Here is a 20,334-nt window from a genome sequence, read left to right as displayed (position 1 = left end):
GCAGGCCATCCAACATCTTTCTAGGCTAGCGTTATGAGTACAGTGTGCACAATGTCTAGAGGTTGAACTGCAGTGCCTTGTAAAGTATTTTACTGTCTCTTCCTTTATTTGGGTTCTCATTTCATATGGAATCAGATCTTAAGTGCCTACTGTGAGAAGGGCAGTATTAGGTAAATGAAATGAAAGTGGACTAAGATGGAGTCTTTCCCTTGAAGCTTAGAGCCTCGTGGGAAAGATAGACTTTCACATCAGTTGTGAGCATGGTGGTGGAGTTGTTCAGAATGTGCAGAAATAGCCCAGGAGGAGTGATCGCATCAGGGAAGGCTTCTCAGAGTGAGGGCTGTGAGCAAAGTTTTGCAGGAGGAATAGACGTTCCCCCACGGTTCAGGGCTGGCTGTAGAAGGAAGGTAGAAATCATGTATTCCGTTTTCCCCAAACCAACAGCACCACATTAGCACTGTTATTCACCCTACTTAATCTTGCCCTTCTTGGCTATAGTCTGGAACAGGGGACATGGGCCTTCATGCCTTCTGGGGCTCCTCCTCAGGGTTCCAGTGACTAGTAGTGGGGTCCCACTAGCGAGGCTCCTGTGGGCAGTTATGGAAGGTGGGCAGGGGTGTTTGGAGTCCCAGTGGGAGCAGACAGGACTCCTCAGCCTCAGGGGTCAGCCTGTCCTGCCTGGGTCTGTGACCCAGCTGGAAGTTGAGGCAGATGTGTCACTGCATTCAGGCCCCACCTTGTCCTGCCCTCTTCTGGGGCTATGAGGCCAAGATCTTGACTCTTAAGTCTTTAAAACTGCCCTAAGCCAACCTTGAGCTTTAGGGGGCTGGTTTTATGGCCCATATCATCTTACTTTGCAGTAATAATGTGGAAAGATGTCTTGTTTCAGCCCTAGACCAGGTCAGGTAAACCGTGCCTTTCTGCTATGTGTTTTATAGTTTATATGGACTTTATGAAGCTCTTCCCCTTTGCTAGTAACACCACCAGGCTTCAGTTGAGGAGGCAGGCTCAAGAGAGCACATAGTGGCTCATGGTTACTGGCTGCCTCACAGAGACTGGCTCCTGAGGGTCCATAGGACTCTTCTTCCACGGAAGTGAATGTTCTGCAGACCTCATGTGGTAGGGTTAACATGCTGGGCAGAAGAAAGAGGTCGGTGACCAGATAGATTTGACCCATGCAGAATTGAGAGTTAAAAGAGGTGGCTGTCCTGCAGATCCCCTGAGGCCTATGCCACTGTGTGGTGTTCAGCTCCCATAGGGGAGTGTAGGATGCTGCAGCTCCCAGTCTCATCTAACAGCACCTTTTTTGTTACATCATCTGGAGAGACTGGAGTTACAGCTATTCATGTAGCCAGAAACTTGGGTACATGCTCTGCTATCATACATTTATAAATCAGAATTCACCTCTATTCTTGAGGCCACAGTGTTGGTCACACAATTGGCTTTGAGCTCCTTCCAATTGCAGATGTTTCTTTCAGTGTGGAGGGACAACCCATGTGTTGCGGCTCAGCTGGTCACCTGACGGGCACTACCTGGTGTCTGCCCACGCCATGAACAACTCTGGCCCCACTGCCCAGATCATTGAACGGGAGGGCTGGAAGACCAACATGGACTTTGTCGGGCACCGGAAAGCTGTGACTGTTGTTGTGAGTGTGCTTAGCCTCAGCCTGGGAGGTGCCTTGCCTCAAGGCTGGGTCAAATGTGGGACTGTGGTGGTGGGCTCTGAGAGTCAGCACATGCCACATCCTTGTTTCATTTTAAATACTTACGTTTCACAGTTTTTGAAGTGATTTTACAAAACAATATATATTCACATGTTTTAATGAGTATCACCAAAATCAATCTGTGATTGGGAACACTGTAGCTCCACACTCGCCTTTTTACACATTTGGGTCAGGTCACGGTGCTCAAGCATACTGGTCCTGACAAGTGCCCCACGAGCCAGACTCGGGAGCACAGGTGCAGTCCGTGTGCCTGTTGAGCACATGTTCCTGCACCCCAGCACTGGACAGTCATAGCTATGAGGCTGTGCTGTGGATCACCTGAGTCTGGAGTTGCCCCGCCCAGTCGACATGGGAGCCAGCAGATGCGGGCTACTATTAACGAGGATTTTCTCAGCACTGGGCAACCAAAACAAAGAAAATAAGTTGGTGGGCTAAAGGTTGGTAAAAGTGAAGGATCATCCAGGACTCTGATCTCAGTTTTTTTGTATTCCTTAAAATGGGCTCATCCTTACCATTGTTTAAATTCATGATAAATACTATATATTGTAGTTTAAAATATTTATAACTTTTATACAAATAAAATATTACTTCTTTAATTTTTTTTTGTATTAGAGCCCATGTAGGACTTTGTTCAAAGCCAGGCCCTTGTTACTAAAATGTTTGAAAAATCACTGCTTCGGGTTAGCACGGTGCTTCCACATGACTCTGTCAAGTGGTCCTCACAGGCACTGTTTAAGAGTAGTTTTGTGAGATCATGGTGTTGAGGCCTCTCAGCCAACCCAGGGTAGCCAAGACTCAAGCCCAGGATGCACACCTCCATGTTCTATGTTTCTGGTCTCTGTGCACCTGGCTATTCTTGCCTAGCCTCTGGGATTAGAACCCCTCTGGGCCAGGCCAGCTGACATCAGGCTCCCCGGAGCCACCTTTCCTCCTCATTTGTCCTGGCGTGGGGATTCCAGCTCTGACTCTAGAGTTCCCACCCTTTCAATTCAGGAATGTGGCAGGGAGCTCTCTGTGTGCTTCCAGCCTTGCCAAAAGCAGCACCCAGGTTACACTGAGGATAAACCCCAGAGTGCACTTTAGTGTGACTTAGCCATTGTCCTGGCCAAGTGAGATCATGCGGGGCTGATCAGCATCTGCTAGTTTTGACTCCGAGCAACAACTACAGTGAAGGGGAAGGGATTAATGGAGTAGACATCTGACAGTCCCATTGACCTCTGTCAGGACTTTATCCCTAAAGCCACATCCTGGAACTGGCCTTGCCCAGGCCAGGAGGAATTCAGAGAGCAAGCTTCAGTAGCTCCCATGCCATCAACCTGGCTGCAAGCCCAGAAATGGAGAGTTGGTAGAGCCAGCCTCAAATCCTTGTCTCACCACTTACTCATTGGGTGACTTAGCCCATGTTTCCTGGCCTCTCTGAGACTCCATTTCATCCTCAGCAAAATGCCTCGTGGGTAGTTATGAAGATGAAATAAAGTATGCTGAGTGCCTGGGGCTGGGAGAATGTCAGTGTGGGTTTCCTACCAATAGACTGGTATTGTGCTATATTTCTGATACTGGGCATAGGGTTTGTGCTTGATGCTTGATTAATTATTTTAACATTTGTTATTTGGTTTAGAAATTCAACCCAAAAATCTTCAAAAAGAAGCAGAAGAATGGGAGTTCTGCAAAGCCCAGCTGCCCATATTGCTGCTGTGCTGTTGGCAGCAAGGACCGTTCTCTCTCTGTCTGGGTGAGCCCCCACTCCTTCCCTCCCCACCTCCCCCACCAAGACCTTTTGTGGCTCCTGCAGGGCAAAGGAGAAGGAACTGGTGAAGGAGGCAGAGCCCAGAAGCTTGGAGTGACTCCCCTACCCCCCACTTTCAGTGGTGCTCAGTGTGTGTTTCCGCCCCAGATCTGGGGTCAGGCCCTCTCATTACCCCAGGAGGAAGGAAGTGCTGAAGACTAGGCTTGGGGCGAGCTAGGAGAGGCCACCCTGAGCCCCAGTCAGAGCAACTCTTATGTCCAGATTCAGGGAATACCTTCAGTTGGCATGCTATGTTTGCTTCCTTTTAGAAAAACTTTGTATCCTTATATAACCTACAGCAAATGTATTCACCTGAAGTATACAGGTCAATGCATTGTCATACATGTTTACACCAGTGTAACCACCACCCCAGAACCCCTCATCCCTGCCCAGTCAAGAACCCACTTCCCAACACCCCTTGGCCAAGGCAGCCACTCCAACAATGTCTGTCACATTGATGAGTTGTGCAGTGTTTACTTTTTATGTCCTGCATTGCTTTCACTTGGCATAATATTGAGATGCATGTGTGTTGTTGCATTTAGCATTAACATTTAGCTAATTTAGCATTAGTTTATTGCTAACTAATTACAAGTTCCCTGTAAGCAGAGTGGACTTATAGTTGTAGACTTGAAGGTTATCCTCTGGCAGCATTCATTACAGTTCTTTGTCACAGAGAAATTGATTGCTGTGTGTACACTGATTTTTTTTTTTTAGGCCCATATTCATGTGACATTTCAGAACCTGAACCCTACCATAGGTAGTTCCAGGCGTGTTCTTCCTGGGCTCCTTCTGGCCTGGAGTTTCATTTGTGGTGCTTTACCCAAAACATCACTGATCATATATTCATTTTCTTAGAATGCTGAGGTCAGATGTTCATAAAGGTTCCAGATTTCTGAGTGGTCTGTAGGCACATTTTTGGGAGGAGAGACAGTGCTATTTTTTTCTGGAAGTGGAATTAGAGTAAGGACAAGAGTCTTCTTGTGGATTCCAAGTAGTTCAGACTCCCTTTCCTCAGGGCTAGGGTGGCCACAGCAACTCTTCCCCTATAGAAGCAGCACTTGATGGGAGCCATGCAAAAGGTGTTCCCTCCCACCCAGCGCACTGTGGCCCCAGGACCTTGTCAGCAGGGTGGCCAGACACTAGTATATGAGCTGTGGGAACAGGGAGACAGCACATAGCCCAAACTTTGAGTGACTAGATATAAGTGTGCATGTGGTGAATCTTGTGCAGTCATCAAAGACAGGTTTTTACAGGGTGTTTAATGACATAATGTATTAAATAAAAAAGTTATCATGTGCCAAAGAATAAAATATTTGCACAAGAAAGACCGAAAGAAAATAACTCATCCAAGTGTTAATAGTGGTTAACTTTAGATCTGGATTCAGGGCAACTTAAACTGTTTTTGGTGTTTCTGAACTATCTGCACATACTTTGTAGAATGAGCCCGTGTGATGTATGTAACCGGTTACACCCAGCTTTGCATACATATGTACCAGAACTCCTTGGGCCAAGAGGAGATGTGCTGGCTTCTCTGAGGCTGTTTTCCTGTCCTGGGCACTACTTTTGCTGCCTCGTCTTCTGCCCAGGCCTTGGCATCCCATCCCTTGCTTGTAAACTTCTGCTCAGGTCATGGCCTTTCTGGAACCCCATTCTCCCTTCTAGATTGTCCATTTATGAAGCCATCTCCCCAGCCAGACTACAGCGAGCCCTTCAGACAGAGACCACACTAAAATGTCAGGTTTTGGTTTGCACAGGTTTGGATCTTGCTGGTTGCTGTTTGAATAGAGTTGAATATGCCTTGTATGTCAACAAAAACTCAGACCAAGCTTCTAGAACTGTTGGTATTAACAGAACTGAGTGCACAAAAAACAGTTTTTGTTCATTACATTAACCTTTGCTGCTTCTTTCCTTCCAGCTCACGTGTCTGAAACGGCCTTTGGTTGTCATCCATGAGCTATTCGACAAATCCATCATGGATATTTCCTGGTAAGATGGATTCTTATTACAGTGCACAGGCTAGGAAAAGAGAAGCTACACACAGGAACATGAGGCCTTCCAGATGTGACTGGGGTCAGGCAGCCAGGGCCACCCCCCTCCCCAGGTGTGGTAGCCAGAGCAGATGATTCAAGAAAGGGCAGCTTGGGCCTGACATTGGGAGAGTGTCAGCTGCTGTGCTTCCTGCTTTGTTGGCATTTGCCCCTGGAAAATACTTCCTCAGGCAAACTGACATTTGGGGAAAAAGTGCTGTGATCCTGGTTTTACTTCACTCTGTCATTGCATGAACCAGATTAGCATAAGTATGAAGACACATTTGTTGCTTCTCAATGACCTCATTTAGATGTATATTCCTTCATGTTTTTTTAAAACATGGTTTCAAAATAAATAAAAGTGAAATTCTTACGGAATACATGGTGAGAGATACTTTGTACATGTGCAAAGAACTAAAGGGCACCAGAACCTTCTGCAGTGTGATTGTCTCCCCTGCCCCCACCCTACCAAGGAATGCCATAGAAGGGAACAAGGGGTTTCTGGCATCTGAGAAGAACCCTGCATGCTACCCTCCCGGTCCAGCCTTGGAGGTGTGGTTAAGCCCCATAGGGACTTGCTCCCAGACTGCTAATAGCCACCTTTTTCAGGACTCTGAATGGGCTGGGCATCTTGGTGTGCTCCATGGATGGCTCTGTGGCGTTTCTAGATTTCTCCCAGGATGAGCTTGGAGACCCCCTGAGCGAGGAGGAGAAGGTAGGAGAACAGTACACCTCCAACTGGTAGCCTGAGTGCTGCGCTTGCTCTTGGGCCACAGAAATGGCCACCACAGCCCCTTCGATTGGACCCTCTCCTTAGGACATACACAGACACATTGTTTCTTAAAGTATTCTTGGGTATTTGTCTCGTACAGATGGTAATTTTTTTTTTTTTTTTTTTTTTTTTACATTTTAATGTAAATGTAAAATGTACATTTTACATTTAATTTAATAGATTAAATAAAGATGAGGCTCTCATTCATGTCAGAAATCAGTTTTGGAACTAAGAATAAAACAACTTTGGGCATCTGTTCTTGAGGTGATAATTAGCCACACACTGGGATGTTTTCACATGTGGGAGATAGCAAGAGTGACTCCTAAGGGTTCCTGCTCACGTCCCTTTCCCCATTGTGTCATACAAACATAGTTGCCATAGAGCAGTAACATTGATGGTTTCTTAGCACTTGCTGCACGCCAGACTCTGGGCTATGTATTTTGCATGTATTATTTCATTTGAATTCTATAAAACCCTTCAAGGCAAGGCTCATTCATTTTATCAACAAGGTAACTAAGCCTCGGAAAATAGTGTGACTCTTCGCCAAGACCATACACAACCCTTAAGTATGAGAACAGAACCATGGGCCAGGCCCATAGGCTTCCTCCCCTCTGTGCTCTCTGCCCAGGACAGGGTGACCCATGTGCCCTTCTTCAAGGACTTTAGGAAAGGCCCTGCTTTATGGACCATAGACTTAGAAGGCAGACATTTCTACAGATGGGCCTTTGCCACCACTCAGTGGAATGTATTCATTTGTCTGAAAGGAGCCTTGTGAAAGCCCAGAGCAGGTGGGCAGCTCTCCCCTTTGAGCTGCAATTACTGGTAGAGGCTCCCTCACAAGCTACTGTGTGGACTTCATGCTATGAAGTAAACCCCTTGGGCATAGGGGTCTGCCTTGATGACAGCACCTAAAATGGCCTGGCACCCCAAGAGTCACTTGCCAATGAAGGGATGAGTGTCTCAGTGGCTTCAGGTCTTTCTGCCTTGTCACTGTCATCAGGTAACCTGGGATCCCTATGCACTCTCCTCTCCCTTGGAGAGTCCGGTGGAGGGCACTGGCGGGGAGGGCTACAAAATAACGCCATCTAGCTTACCTTTTCCCAAATGACAGGCAGGGACCCCATGTTTGAGACACACAGGTAAACATCTGCCAAACTCTGAATTCTCCTCCAGATTCCAGGGGAGGGATTGAGGGCAGAAGGGACAGGTAGCAAAGGAGGGAAGTTCCCAGCCACACACAACACACCAGGCCCTGCAGAAACAAATCCCAAGGCGTGACCTCCCCCTGCCCAGCATCCTCTGCTGTGAGGCATATGTCCTGCTGGCCTCCGTGTTGGTCATTAGGCCTTCCTTGTGAGTCTACTCTTCATCACACTAATCACTCTAACGTGCTGGGGATGCTATCCCTGCCAACATGGGGTCCTGTCCGGCTTGTTGTGGCATTGAATTAATGAGACCTAGGAAGGTGAAGGGAGGGACCCTGCTCAGAAGGGTCAGGACATGTTGGGGGACAGGAGAGGCAGAGAAAGATTTCCCCAGGTTTGCTATGCCAGACATTCTCTTACTCTTAGATACTGTTAGCAGCCCCATGGTAACTTCCATTCACATGGAACTGATGACAGCAAACAAGAATGGTGTGAGAAGGCTCTGAACTTCAGTGTCTGATTCCCAAAAAGTGTTTGGGGTACTTGGGGTGATTTAAGAACCTGGGACCACTGCCCAAGACCCTTTCCATTCTCAGAACCAGGGGAGTCAACACGCAACTCACCCACTGGTGGGCACTAGCCACCACGTTGCTGCTCACAGCTGGTCTGTTGCACTTCTTTCTGCTTCCCCTAGAGCCGCATTCACCAGTCTACCTATGGCAAGAGCTTGGCCATCATGACTGAGGCCCAGCTCTCCACAGCTGTCATCGAGAACCCAGAGATGCTCAAATACCAGCGCAGGCAGCAACAACAGCAGCTGGACCACAAGAGTGCCTCGGCCAGAGAGACAAGTTCAGCTACCTCAGTTGCTGGCGTTGTCAATGGGGAGAGTCTAGAAGACATTAGGAAGGTGAGGGCTCGTCCCCATAGCCCTGAGGACATGGGTACACACCCAGGGACAGAGCAGAGGGAACAAGCAGTCTGAACATAGCACAGACACAATTCGGTAAGCAGGTGTATGCTGTGTCTAGAACAGGACCCAGGGGTAAGCCAGTTTGGGGCCACTTGGCCCCATTGCCATCAGCTGCATGAGGTAGTAATGGGGCCTAAGGCACTTTATCAAAGGCCTCTGTAGAGGATATCATTTCTTATAGGAGCTTCCAAACCTCACTTCTAGCCTTTTTAGGAAATTTTAGATACTGAGAACAGTGGGTGTCAGGTTCTGTCCTTAGGATATATCAATGGGTTCCCCCTTCTTCCTCTGGAAGCCCATGTCTCACTGGGGGAGGGGGTGGAGATGGGGCAGGAACAGAGCAGGAAACGTCAGGATCACCTGGGGAACTTAAATGATCTCCAGGACCTATACAGGGCAACAAATCTGTAATTTGGACACAATGTGTGACTGGGAACCTTTGGTTTTATGAGCCTTCAGTAGAAGAAATGATTCTGATGAAAGAAGATTTGCAAATCACAACTTAGAGACAAGAGTGGCTCACGGATACAGGTTTCATTTGTTTGTTCCCTCGGCTGCTGGTTGAGAGTGGCCAGACTGGCATATGCTCACTGCCTAGGAAACCTGGCCAGGCCTGCTGTGCAGGTGATGAGAGCAAGGTACTGAAGCCAGTTCAACTGGGAGCTTTCTGTCATTGCTGCTTTACAGTGCAGGAAGTTGAATGCTCACCCTGACAAAAATGCTTGCTCAGTGGCTGAGTTTAGTTGGACCAGAAGGCCATAGAAAAGGAAGTTAGAATTCATTTCCTTAGAAGCCTTATTTTTTTATATGTGGAGGTGCTTGGGAGAAACTTTTCCATTCATATATGTCACTCTATTTTGCCAGAATCTTTTGAAGAAACAAGTTGAGACTCGGACTGCAGATGGTCGCAGAAGAATCACACCTCTCTGCATAGCACAGCTGGACACCGGGTACTTATTCACTCACCGAGCTTTCTGTGGCTTTATCTGGGGAGTTCTTCCTTTCTCCTTTCACCAGTTAGCACTTTCATAATCAGGGTCTTCACAGGCTCTTGGGTCAATCTGACCCCTAGAATCTGGAAATGGGGGAGTAGAGCCCAGCTTCCCACCAGCCTCAAAGCCCTGTGCTTCCTACAGAGCCCTTATGCACATTTGACTCATGCAGAAGGTGGGCTGGGAGGAGCCTGTGACAGGCTGGAAGGCAAGGGCACCTTCACAGGGCCTGTGTGTCCACACGGCCAGTTCTGCCTCATTGTTGGTGGGGCATTGAAGAAACCAGGGAGAGAAGTTGGACTGATTTTTTTTTGTTTCATTTTGCCCTTTTATACACATTTTTGAATAGTAAAAACCCAAAGAAGGATATAAACATTACCCTTAATCTAGTCTCTCAGATATAATTACTGTTAACATTTTGGTATCTGTATCTCCGGTCTTTTTCCCCACCTGTTCCTGTATCTTGACCTTGCATCCATTTTAATAAATAGTCCTCTGAAGCAAAGACTTGCTGATTGTCCAGGTTCCCAGGTTGTGAATGCACCATGATTTACTTGACCAGACCCTTAAGTGTAGACTTGTAGTTTGTGTCCAGTGTTTTGTGATTGTAAATTAATCTTTGAGCACACCCATGACTGTTACCACAGGATACTTCCCAGAAGTGGAATTACTGGACAGAGAGTAGGGCTCTGAGGCACATTTCCCTGAGCGGGGAAAAGTAGGGGAAAAGTGGACTCAGTCACCATTTGCTGTTGTCTCAGAGTCTGTAGTCAGGCTTGCTTTTGTATTAGTCATTCTCCTCAAAACAATGCATGTTGATTCAAAGGATGGTAAGGCCCTGTGTGAAAGAAATAGTCCCCCCGCTGTCAAGGTGATTTCAGGTTTTATACTTATTCAACCAATGTGCTCAGGGTGCTACCCACACTAGTCCTCTGCACTTTGCAGTTGTTTTGAAGTCTGAAGAGACCTTCTGTCATATGATGTGCTGATCTGACCTCCTCATGTTGGGGGTGTGGGCTGTGAGGCCCTGGAGGGCAGAGACCTGACCAGATGGAGCCAAGTCTCCTGACGCCTCCCAGAGAGTGGTTTTCCTTTGATCGAGCCTTTTTCCGTTGTTCACCTACCAGGGGTAATGCTACATGCTTACTTTTTATTAGGACCAAATGAGACAGGTACATGTGACTGTGCTTTGAACACTGTGAAAAGCTGTGGAAGTGAGGGTAATGGAGGTGGTGGTGATGGTGACATTTTTCTTCCAAGCATCCTTTCAGGCCCTACCTGATGAGGAGATAGAGGTGTTAGTGGCTTTCCACCTGGCCTTAAGCCAGCTTTCTGCCACAGGACACCTATTTCTGGCACCAGAACTTGATTCTTTTGGTCTTTTTTGCCCTCTTGACTCCCATGTTAAAACAAGTAGCAACAGAATAGGTAATGATTAGTTTAATCAAGCAAGAAAAGAAAAAACACAAATATTTTAAGTAGAAGTAATCACAGGTAAAGAATAAATCAAAAGGACAAAAGACTTCTTTACTGAATTCTGTGTAAATAAATTTGAAAGTAGGTGATTTTGAGGAAAATAAAATTATGAAAACTGAAGAAAGTCTATACAAATGAATTATTATAGAAGAAATAGAGGACGCTGTCCCAGAACTAACCTACCAAAAGCCACCAGACTAAGAAGGTTTCACAGAGAAATTATAAGAAAGTTTCATTCTAATAATTAGAGGAACAGATCATTCTAATACCATTCAAAATACTTGAAAATACTCTAGTGCATTACAAAACCATTTTTGAAATGAACACAGATTTACATCAAAAACATGACAAAGGTAGAACATAATAAATTCCTGATCAATCTCATTTCTGAACGCCAATGCAAAAATGCTAAATAAAATAACAGAAACTTACAGTGTGTTAAAATGTTAATACGCTATGACCAGGTAAGATTTATTTCATGAAAGCAAGGTGGTTCAAATTTGGGGAAATTTAATTTGCTTCTGCATATCAAAAGATCAAAAGAAATATATGGTCATCTCCATAGATGCCTAAGAGACATTTTTATTAAATTCAACATTGTTCTGATTTAAAATTTATTTAAATAGATGGGCACTTCCTTAACTTGATAAAAACTACCTTATTTTAAAGTAAATTCAAAAACTAAGCATGCATCTAGTCTGGTAACTATAATTTAACATTGTTCTGGAAGTCCTAGGTCATACAATTAGTCAAGAGAAAGAATATATTGGAAAGGAGGTGGTAAGATGTATCATTATTTAAAAGATGGTGTGATCTGCAAGAGAATCAACTGGGAAAACTGCCATAGATAATAAAAGAAGATAATAAAGTGGATACAATCAACACAATGAGATCCAAGTGGCAGCAACTACCTTTAGAAGATCACTTTCACAAATGCAGTGCCTACAACGTAACAAGAAATGTAGAAGGTCTTTATGAAGAAAAATTATAAAATCCTACTGAGAGACCTAAAAGAAAATTCAAAGAAATAACTAGAAATGTACATCCATTTCTTCCCTAGGATGATTTGACATTATAAAGATGATAAATCTCTCTCAACATGAGCCCATACAAATAACCAACAGGAGTTTTCAGAATCAGACAGGCTCATTCTAAACTTGTGTGGAAAAATAAGCAGGAATAACTGAAATATTTCTGAAAAAGAAAATCAGGGAAGACTAGCCCCACCAGAAATTAAAACTTATAAACTGTAATAAAATGGGTACTGACATATGAATAGACAGAGTGGTGGAATACAATAGAAAACGCAAAACTAAGCCCAAATATTTATGGGAATTTATGTGGCATTTTGTATCAGTGATGAAACATCAGCTAATGTAATAAATTACATTACATCGAGAGAGAGAAAGAGAGAGAGAGAGAGAGAGGGTCAGGACTACTTACCTATAGAAACAAAGTTAGATCCCTACCTCACAACTTAAAATTAGATACATTCCAAGCAACTCAGATTTTTTTTTTAACTTTTTTGTTGTTTAAAATTTTAGAAGATTCTTTAAAAGAATATTTTTATGATCTATGGCACAAAATTTAGTCCACACAAAAAACATTTTGGGGGCAAGGAAAATTGTACTTATAAAGAGTCAAAACAGCATCATGGGGACACCTGGCTGGCTCAGTTGGAAGAACATGCAACTGTTAATCTCGGGGTTGTAAGTTCAAGCCTCCTGTTGGGTATAGAAATTAGTTAAAAATAAAGTCTTTACAAAAACAAAAACAAAAAAAAAAACAGCATCCTGGGGAAAATACTTCCTGCTCGTGTAAGGAATTTATTAGATATGTAAGTAGGTCTTGGAATCAATAGTAAAGACAACCAGATAGAACAATAAATAAGGAATATAAACAGTTCACCAGATAAAGGAAATCATATGCTTCCGCATGAAAAAATCTCAACCTCGCATCAAAGTAATTGCAAATTATTAAAACTATAGTAAGGTACCATTTTTCATCAAATTGTCAAGTATCAAAAAATTTGGTAAAACTGTTGGTGACGGTTTGGGGAAGCAAGCACTCTGATACACAGCTGGAATTTAAACCTCCAAGGAAGGCACTTTAGAACTATTTATCAAAACTCATCAATGAACATTCCATCTGCTGCTGAAATTCCACTTCTAGGAATTTATCTCATGTAATCTGTGAAACAACTGTTGTACTGATGATTATGACAGAGTGCATCTTTGAGCAGCTACTATGCGTTCTAAGTGTGTGCTACACTAACCACGTTAGTCCCAGCCTCAGGAGGGTTCTGTGAATTTCTGTTTTGCAGATAGAAACCTGAAGCACAGAGTGGTTGAAGTGCCCAAGGTCCCAGAGCTTGTTCATGGCAAAGGAGTAAAACCTGGCCAGGTTGGCCCGGGGCCCTTAGCCTTAACACTGCAGTATCTTGCCACCTGTGACAGCAGTGTCTGTTACAGAAAAAGCTGGGAGACAGCGCTGGCATTCCGCAGTAGAGGCTGGTTAGGTAAATTATCGTATATCCACACAGCCCATAATGAAAGAGTCCTGCTCTGTGTGCTGCATTTCATGAGTTCTGAGACACACGCCTGCATATTTTAACATTTCTGAGATTAGGGTACATCTTATAATCAGGAGCTTCTGACAGTTACATTTGGTAATAACCTCTTCTTTCTTAGTGGCACATGAAGTATCAGTTCATCTTAGGTTCGATTACACATAATGTATGACATAATTTTAGTTTTCTTTTTACTTTTCTGTGACTTGGCACATTTTCTTCCATGAAAATACTTCACCTTTGGACCCAGAAAAAAATCACTTCAAACATAGAAAGTACTTGATGTGTCTGATTTCCCAGGCTGATTTTTGTTCTTGACAACAGGGACTTCTCCACGGCATTCTTTAACAGCATCCCACTCTCGGGCTCCCTGGCGGGCACCATGCTCTCCTCTCATAGCAATCCACAGCTACTGCCACTCGACTCCAGTACCCCCAACTCCTTTGGCGCCTCGAAGCCCTCCACAGAGCCTGTGGCGACAGCTGGTGCCAGGCCGGCTGGTGATACTGTCAGTAAGGACAGGTGAGTGGGCATGCCAAGGCTTGCTCCTGTCCCTGGGGAAAGTTCAAATTTGGACACAGTTCTGCTGACACTTCATGGCTCCTTCGATAAAAAAAAAGAAAGGTGCTTGATTTTTGATGAGGTCCTGCTTGGGAGGGAGACCTTGTTCAGGTGAGTCTCTGATGCACAGGGCCATGAGGACTTCACCTCCTGGGGCAAGATGCAGTCCCAAGATGCACTCCTCACTCCTAAGGGTGCGAACCACCCAGGGATGCATTGCCTGCCCCAGGGTCAGCCCCACTTTCCAGCAGTTCTACATTTGAAGTGGCTTAGGCCCCCACTGCACGGTGGAGATCATTGCCACACCAGTCATCTCAGGAAGGGTGTCTGGGGAAGGATAGACAGCTCCAGATCTGTGAGACATTTTAACAGTTGGCCTTGCAGGTCCTGGGAGAGGAGGAAGGAACTCCAGGATGCCTGCCAGGTGTCTGTTGTGGGGTCCAGGTGGGTGGATGTGGTCAGTAGGAGGCCCAGTGGCTTTGGGACTCAGCGTGTGTGATGTGCTTGGGCATGGGGGAAACTTACAGGCTCATGCCTAGGCCTATTCTCTGTGGAGAAGACAAGGGCTATGAGATGAGCACTTGGAGGAGAGTATGAAGATCGCATATTGCCGAGGCGGGATGAGAGAGGGGCTTCCCAGGCCACAGTGTGTTTGGCTGAGCATGAAGGCTGGGAATAGACAGTGGCTTCAGGACCCTGGTTGGGGACTTTTCTTGTTAGACCATTAGTCAAAGTAGGAAAAGCTGCTTTGGTTTGGAGTGGTTTGGGATGGAAATGCTGTATTCAAGTTGTGGAGGTAGGGCTGTATAATGAGAAAGGTTGTAAGAGCCACTTTCTAGGCCTCATGCTACCTCTAGAATCTCTCACAACAATACAGTGGGGCAAATGTGAGTGCATTTGCTCATGACCTTCTCAGTAGCCAAACTTCCTGATTTTTACAGATGAAAATATTGAAGAAATAAGAATAGTAGATTACATCTTGAAATTGTATTTATAGAAGTTTGATATCTGTGGCCCTTTTATTTGGCTCCAGATAACACAAATGTAGGACTCCCAAATGCTTGATGGATTGTGCTTAACGTACTCTCCCATCTTCTTACTCCCCACCCCCAGTGTGAATGCTACCTCTACTCCTGCTGCATCGTCACCCTCCGTGTTAACAACCCCGTCCAAGATTGAACCCATGAAAGCATTTGACTCCCGATTCACGGAGCGGTCTAAAGCCACACCAGGTGCTCCTGCCTTGACCAGTGTGACTCCAACAACTGTGGAAAGGTAGGTGGTGGCTGTGTGGGCCCCCGAGAGACCAAGTAGGACACAATCTCAGCTAGCAGTGCAGCAGCCACTTTCCCACCAAGCAGCCTGCTTTCCCATGCAGGAGCACACTCTGGTCCCTCTGGACTCAGGAGCCCCTGGGTCCAAGGAGAAAGGAGCAGGTTTTCCAAGTGGGAAAATGATTGGAAGAAGCCATGGCGGGTACAGAACAGACACAAAGAACATCGAGGGCAACAACACCACAAGGGCTGGTCAGTGCAGAGGCTCTGTGGAGTTCAAGGTCATTGTTTGAATGGAGCCAAGTTTGCCTAGAAGAGGAATGGGAGATTGGGTGGGGAAATAGAAAGCTGTGATACTGCCGCATCGTGGAAGTAATGGCCTGCTCAGACACTGACCAGGTGTTTGGGAGCAGAGATAAAAATGATAGAGAAGAGGTCTTCATGCAAGTATATAAGCTTCTGAGCTCTTACAAGCTCTATGCTACTCGCCCCATTCTCTACATCTCCCTTAGCACACGGCAACCAAGCCACATGGGATGTAGCCTATTTCTTGGAATTAACAGTCCTCCTGAGGTGGCTAGAGCAAGTGGGTTTGTTGGCACAGAGCTTTTCTGATTCCTGGGGAGCGTGTCCCCAGCTCCATGACCACGAGTCCACCACAACACAGAGTTCACTGCATAGCCCAGTGAGGTAGGGGTTTGGGGGAGTTAGAGGTGGGCTGGGCCAGCTTCCTACAGAGGTGCCAAGGCCTTAAGTGATGTCCTCTTGAGGTTGCACCCCAGCTTGACACGACAGGCTCAGCAGCACCCTACCTAGCCTTTGCCACTATCAGCTAAATGCAGGACATTTGTCACAGACTCTTGCAGTTACCACACAACCAACAGGCACTCAACAAAGGGAGCATTTGTGATGAGACCTGACCTTGCAGTAGACTATGTCTTGGAGCTAAAACTGTAATATACTGTCCCCAGGACTTGACTCATGATCTCAAAACTGCTTGTCTAATCAGAATTTGTTCTCCTTGGAGAACGGCCTCTGGAGACCAGCATGGGAGGACTCTCAGGTCAGCTACTGCATCTTTGACCTTGGTGCAGGACCTTGTATTCTACTCTATAGTGTGATCATGCCTGTTTTAGTATACAGGTATTCCACACGATCTCTTTATCTAGCAGTTTCTCTGTCTAGTAGTATGCAGGATCTGAAAACCTTCCTGCTGCTCAGTACTTTGAAATGGTGGATGAACTGCAATACATATCCTTAAAACATGTAACCAGTTGATGATAAAGTAAGGGAAATCCCCTGGAGCCAAAATCTAAGAGTAAACAAAAAGACCAGGGTGTTGGGCTGCGAGGGGTTACCTACATGGTAACCTTGAGTTTTAATGGCCACAAAGATTCAAGACAGGGCCTTGGGCCTGAGCCATGTAGTGGGTTGGAACTAAGACACTAACATTAAGTCAAACTTCTTGACAAAGTATACCTCTAGTGAGAGAGAGGACAGAAAAAGCCTGAAGGGCAGCATGAGAACATGGCCAAGAAGTTGAAATATCTCAGCCAGTCCTTAGGGTTAGGAAAACAGACTGTATAGCCACAGGCCTGCCCTCCTGTGGATTGGGGATGTTTAACACTAACCACGTCATCTCGAAACCATCAAGCAAAGAAATGAACACAAAAGGAGATTTTTGACTAATTAACACCCAGAGGCCCTTGAAAAAACCAATGCAAATCCCCACTGCCATTTCCCTCACCCCAGCAAGTACAGCATTCCCACTGACAAAGCACTGCCAAAGAGGGACTCAAAATCCAAAGTAACAAAACACATGAAGAAACAGTGTATTACATACAAATGTCAGGAGACATAATGAGCAGGTTTAGACCTTTTTATAAATTTGATCATAGAAGAGAGAATTGCCAGGTAAAGACTATAAAGTAAGTATACTTAAAGACATGAAAGATAAAACAAAATGTGAGGAAAGGTTAGTAAACATCCCACATACAAAAATTAACTTAAAATGGGTCAAAGAACTAAATGTAAGAGCTAAAACTTTAAAACTCTTAGAATACAGATGTAAATCTATATGACACTAGATTAGGCAACTGTTTCTTAGATATAACACTTAAAGCACAAGCAACTAAAGAAAAAATAGATTAGATTTCATCAAAATTTAAAACTTTTGTGATTCAAAGATCATAATCAGCGTAGTGAAAAGACACTCTACAGAATGGGAGGAAATGTTTGTAAGTCACATCTGATAAAGATCTAGGATCCAAAATGTATGAAGAACTTATAACTCAACAATAAAAAGACTAATAACCCAATTTAAAAATAAAGGATTTGAATAGAAATTTCTCCAAAGATACATAAATGACCCATAAACACATAAAAAGACTCTGAACATCATTAGTCATCAGGGAAATGCAAATCAAAACCACAATGAGATACCACTTCATAACCACCAGGATGACAATAATCAAAAAGTCACATAATGAAAAGTGTTGGTGAGGATGGGAAGAAATCAGAACTCTCATGAATTGCTGGTGGGATTATAAAAGCTGGTTTGGAACACAATCTGATGGTTTCTGAAATGGTTAAACATAGAGTCCCCATGTAACCCAGCAATTCCACACCTACATATATACCTAAGAGAACTGAAAACCTATATTTATTTTAAATCTTGTACACAAATGTTCATATCAGTGCTACTCACAATAGCCACAAAGTGGAAACAACTCAAATGTCTATCAACTGATGAATAAACAAAATGTGGTATATCTGTACAATAATACAAATAGCTATTTGCATAGTAATACAAATAATAATTTGGCAGTAAAAATGAATAGAGTACTTAAATGTTATGCCACACAGACAGACCTTGAAAACATGCTAAATAAAAGGAGTCAGTCACAAAGGACCACATATTGTCCAATTCCATTGCTATGAAATGTCCAGAATAGGCAAATCTACAGAGACAGAAAGTATTAGTAGTTGCCAGGGGCTGAGGAGAGAGGAGGTTAGGATGTCACTGGTGGATACAGAGTTTCTGTATTATGAAATTACTCTGGTGTTAGGGAAAAAAAAAAAAAACAACAACTACTGAATCTATATCTTAAAATGATGAATTTTGTGGTATGTGAATTATGGCTCAAAAGAAATAATGTACCATAAAAAAGACCAGATAGACTTGGAAATAAGCCAGAAATTACTTTTAGCAAAGAAAAATAAAAATCATTGCAATTGAAAAGCCACGGTAAGCATGTCCAACAGCAGATGAAACCCAGCTGAACAGAGCATTACATCTTAGGAACTGACTGGTATGGAAGTGAGAAAGTGGAATGTAAGAAGGAGAGGCTAGAGATAGGAGGGCAGACAGAAGGAACAGTGTGCCCTAGCAAGAGTTCCCCCAAAGAGGGCATGCTATGGAGCAGTTTTGTCAAGAGGGAGTATCTGGTATTTCACAGGCTTAACTCAAATGTTGAAACCTCAGTTTGGAAGCAGAGTGAGTTCTGAACAGAATAAGTAAAACTAAATATCTGCCTTAGAGAAACTAAGAGCACCATAGACAGGAATTTCTTCTTTTCATTGAGGAAGGCACCCCACATTTGTCTTGCAGGTTTCCATGATCTTTGTCATACTCTTTTCCATCTCTTAGAGAGTACAAACCCTGATTGGGGAAGCATATAGAATACCCCTTGAAACAGGCTACTAGAAAGCAAAGTCTTGACTGCATTATCTGGGCCCTGATGCCACCACGATTGGTCCCTCAGCAGCTGTGTACCTGAGGTCTCACAAGACCTTTCAGCCATACCTCCAGCTCCAGGAAAAACTATAGAATAGAGTAAGGGAGCATCAAGTTTGTCATTCCCAGCTTCTCACTTGAAAATGGCAGCGAGTGAGCATTTACTCAGGGCTGAGTTTCCTGCCTCCAAGGCAACGGGAATGTCTGGTGAGACTCCAAGAGCTCGGTGCTAAATCCTAAGGAGTTATGGTTGGATACTTATATAAGGAAAACAGAATAAAATATACTATCTTTAATAAAGGCTTTACAGAAAATGTAGCTTTCTTGATATGGCTGTTTCTTGTATTGATTCTCAGTAAAAGCCAAGGGGAACCCTTTCAATTACCCATCAGCAGAGGTCTTCCTTGGGAGCACAGTGTCATGCATGGTAAGGAGCAGCACTCAGAGCTATATACTGTGAGGTTAAGTCCCTACTCTCTACTTTCTGGTGGGGTGATCTTAAGCAAGACACACAAGCTTTCTCAGCCTATCTCCTCCTAAGCAGAGTGGCTCTCCGAGGAGCACTACCTATAGGAAATATAACTTGAAAATTGAAGAGGGATGGAGTGCCTGTAAAACCATGCCTTGATCTTGGTCTCATAGTGAGCAGCACATATCAGCTCCTGCTGTTACTCCTTTATTATACTTCATGGTGGCTTGGCAGTTGGTCACTGCAACCTGCCTGGCACTTCTTTGCCAACAGTGTTAGGTGAGTCTTGGGGCCTAATGCTATCCTCCCAGGTTCAGGGTGGCAGTTCTAGTTGAACCTGTGGGCCCTCTACTTCACCCTGCCTTAAGTCTGTTCATCAGTCAAAGGTACAGAGAGGGGTACAAGTTGGCCTGTGTGCAGGTAGAACCTATGATGGAGCCCATGTGTAAGTGGGGCAACTCTGGCCAACTGTGCTCTTCAGCAAGTATCTTAATCTAGGGGACAGCTGCTATAGATCTATATAACCTGGTATCCTGAGTGACCAGTGGTAGCGGCCCATACAGGCTGGGAGGCCCCTGAGGTCAGGGGCCCTGAATGGGGTGTCAGAGGCAGGAGGTGGGGAGACTACTGAGGACTCTCATAGAAGTTTCAGCCATAGAGAGTGGGACCACCTGAGCTAGTATAAGGCTAAGCAAAGTGAGGTTCATGCACTGGTATTGAGCTCAGAAAGTGATCAATTTAGAAACTTGTGTGGCAGTTTGACATTGCTGTGACATTCTTAATTGTATTTTATAAAGCTATAATTACACAAAGTCTAAAAAATTTTGAAA

At 44.6% G+C, this 20,334-nt stretch overlaps 1 protein-coding gene across 5 annotated transcripts in view; it reads left to right on the top strand.

The window, feature by feature from the left end:
- Positions 1-20,334, top strand: part of LOC125914896 (protein HIRA) — a 100,911-nt gene that overhangs the window by 35,464 nt on the left and 45,113 nt on the right. For all 5 annotated transcript variants that reach the window (XM_049620560.1, XM_049620559.1, XM_049620558.1 and 2 more), the window contains 8 exons: positions 1,479-1,646; positions 3,343-3,456; positions 5,426-5,496; positions 6,147-6,252; positions 8,149-8,364; positions 9,292-9,377; positions 13,789-13,986; positions 15,139-15,300. In XM_049620560.1, coding sequence (XP_049476517.1) covers positions 1,479-1,646; positions 3,343-3,456; positions 5,426-5,496; positions 6,147-6,252; positions 8,149-8,364; positions 9,292-9,377; positions 13,789-13,986; positions 15,139-15,300 — 1,121 coding nt within the window. The remainder of the gene's footprint in view (positions 1-1,478; positions 1,647-3,342; positions 3,457-5,425; positions 5,497-6,146; positions 6,253-8,148; positions 8,365-9,291; positions 9,378-13,788; positions 13,987-15,138; positions 15,301-20,334) is intronic.

This window comes from Panthera uncia, assembly GCF_023721935.1.
Source record: "Panthera uncia isolate 11264 chromosome D3 unlocalized genomic scaffold, Puncia_PCG_1.0 HiC_scaffold_8, whole genome shotgun sequence".
Lineage (NCBI taxonomy): Eukaryota > Metazoa > Chordata > Mammalia > Carnivora > Felidae > Panthera > Panthera uncia.
The sequence above is the reverse complement of the archived record's forward strand: the minus strand, read 5'-3'. Positions and strand labels throughout refer to the sequence as shown.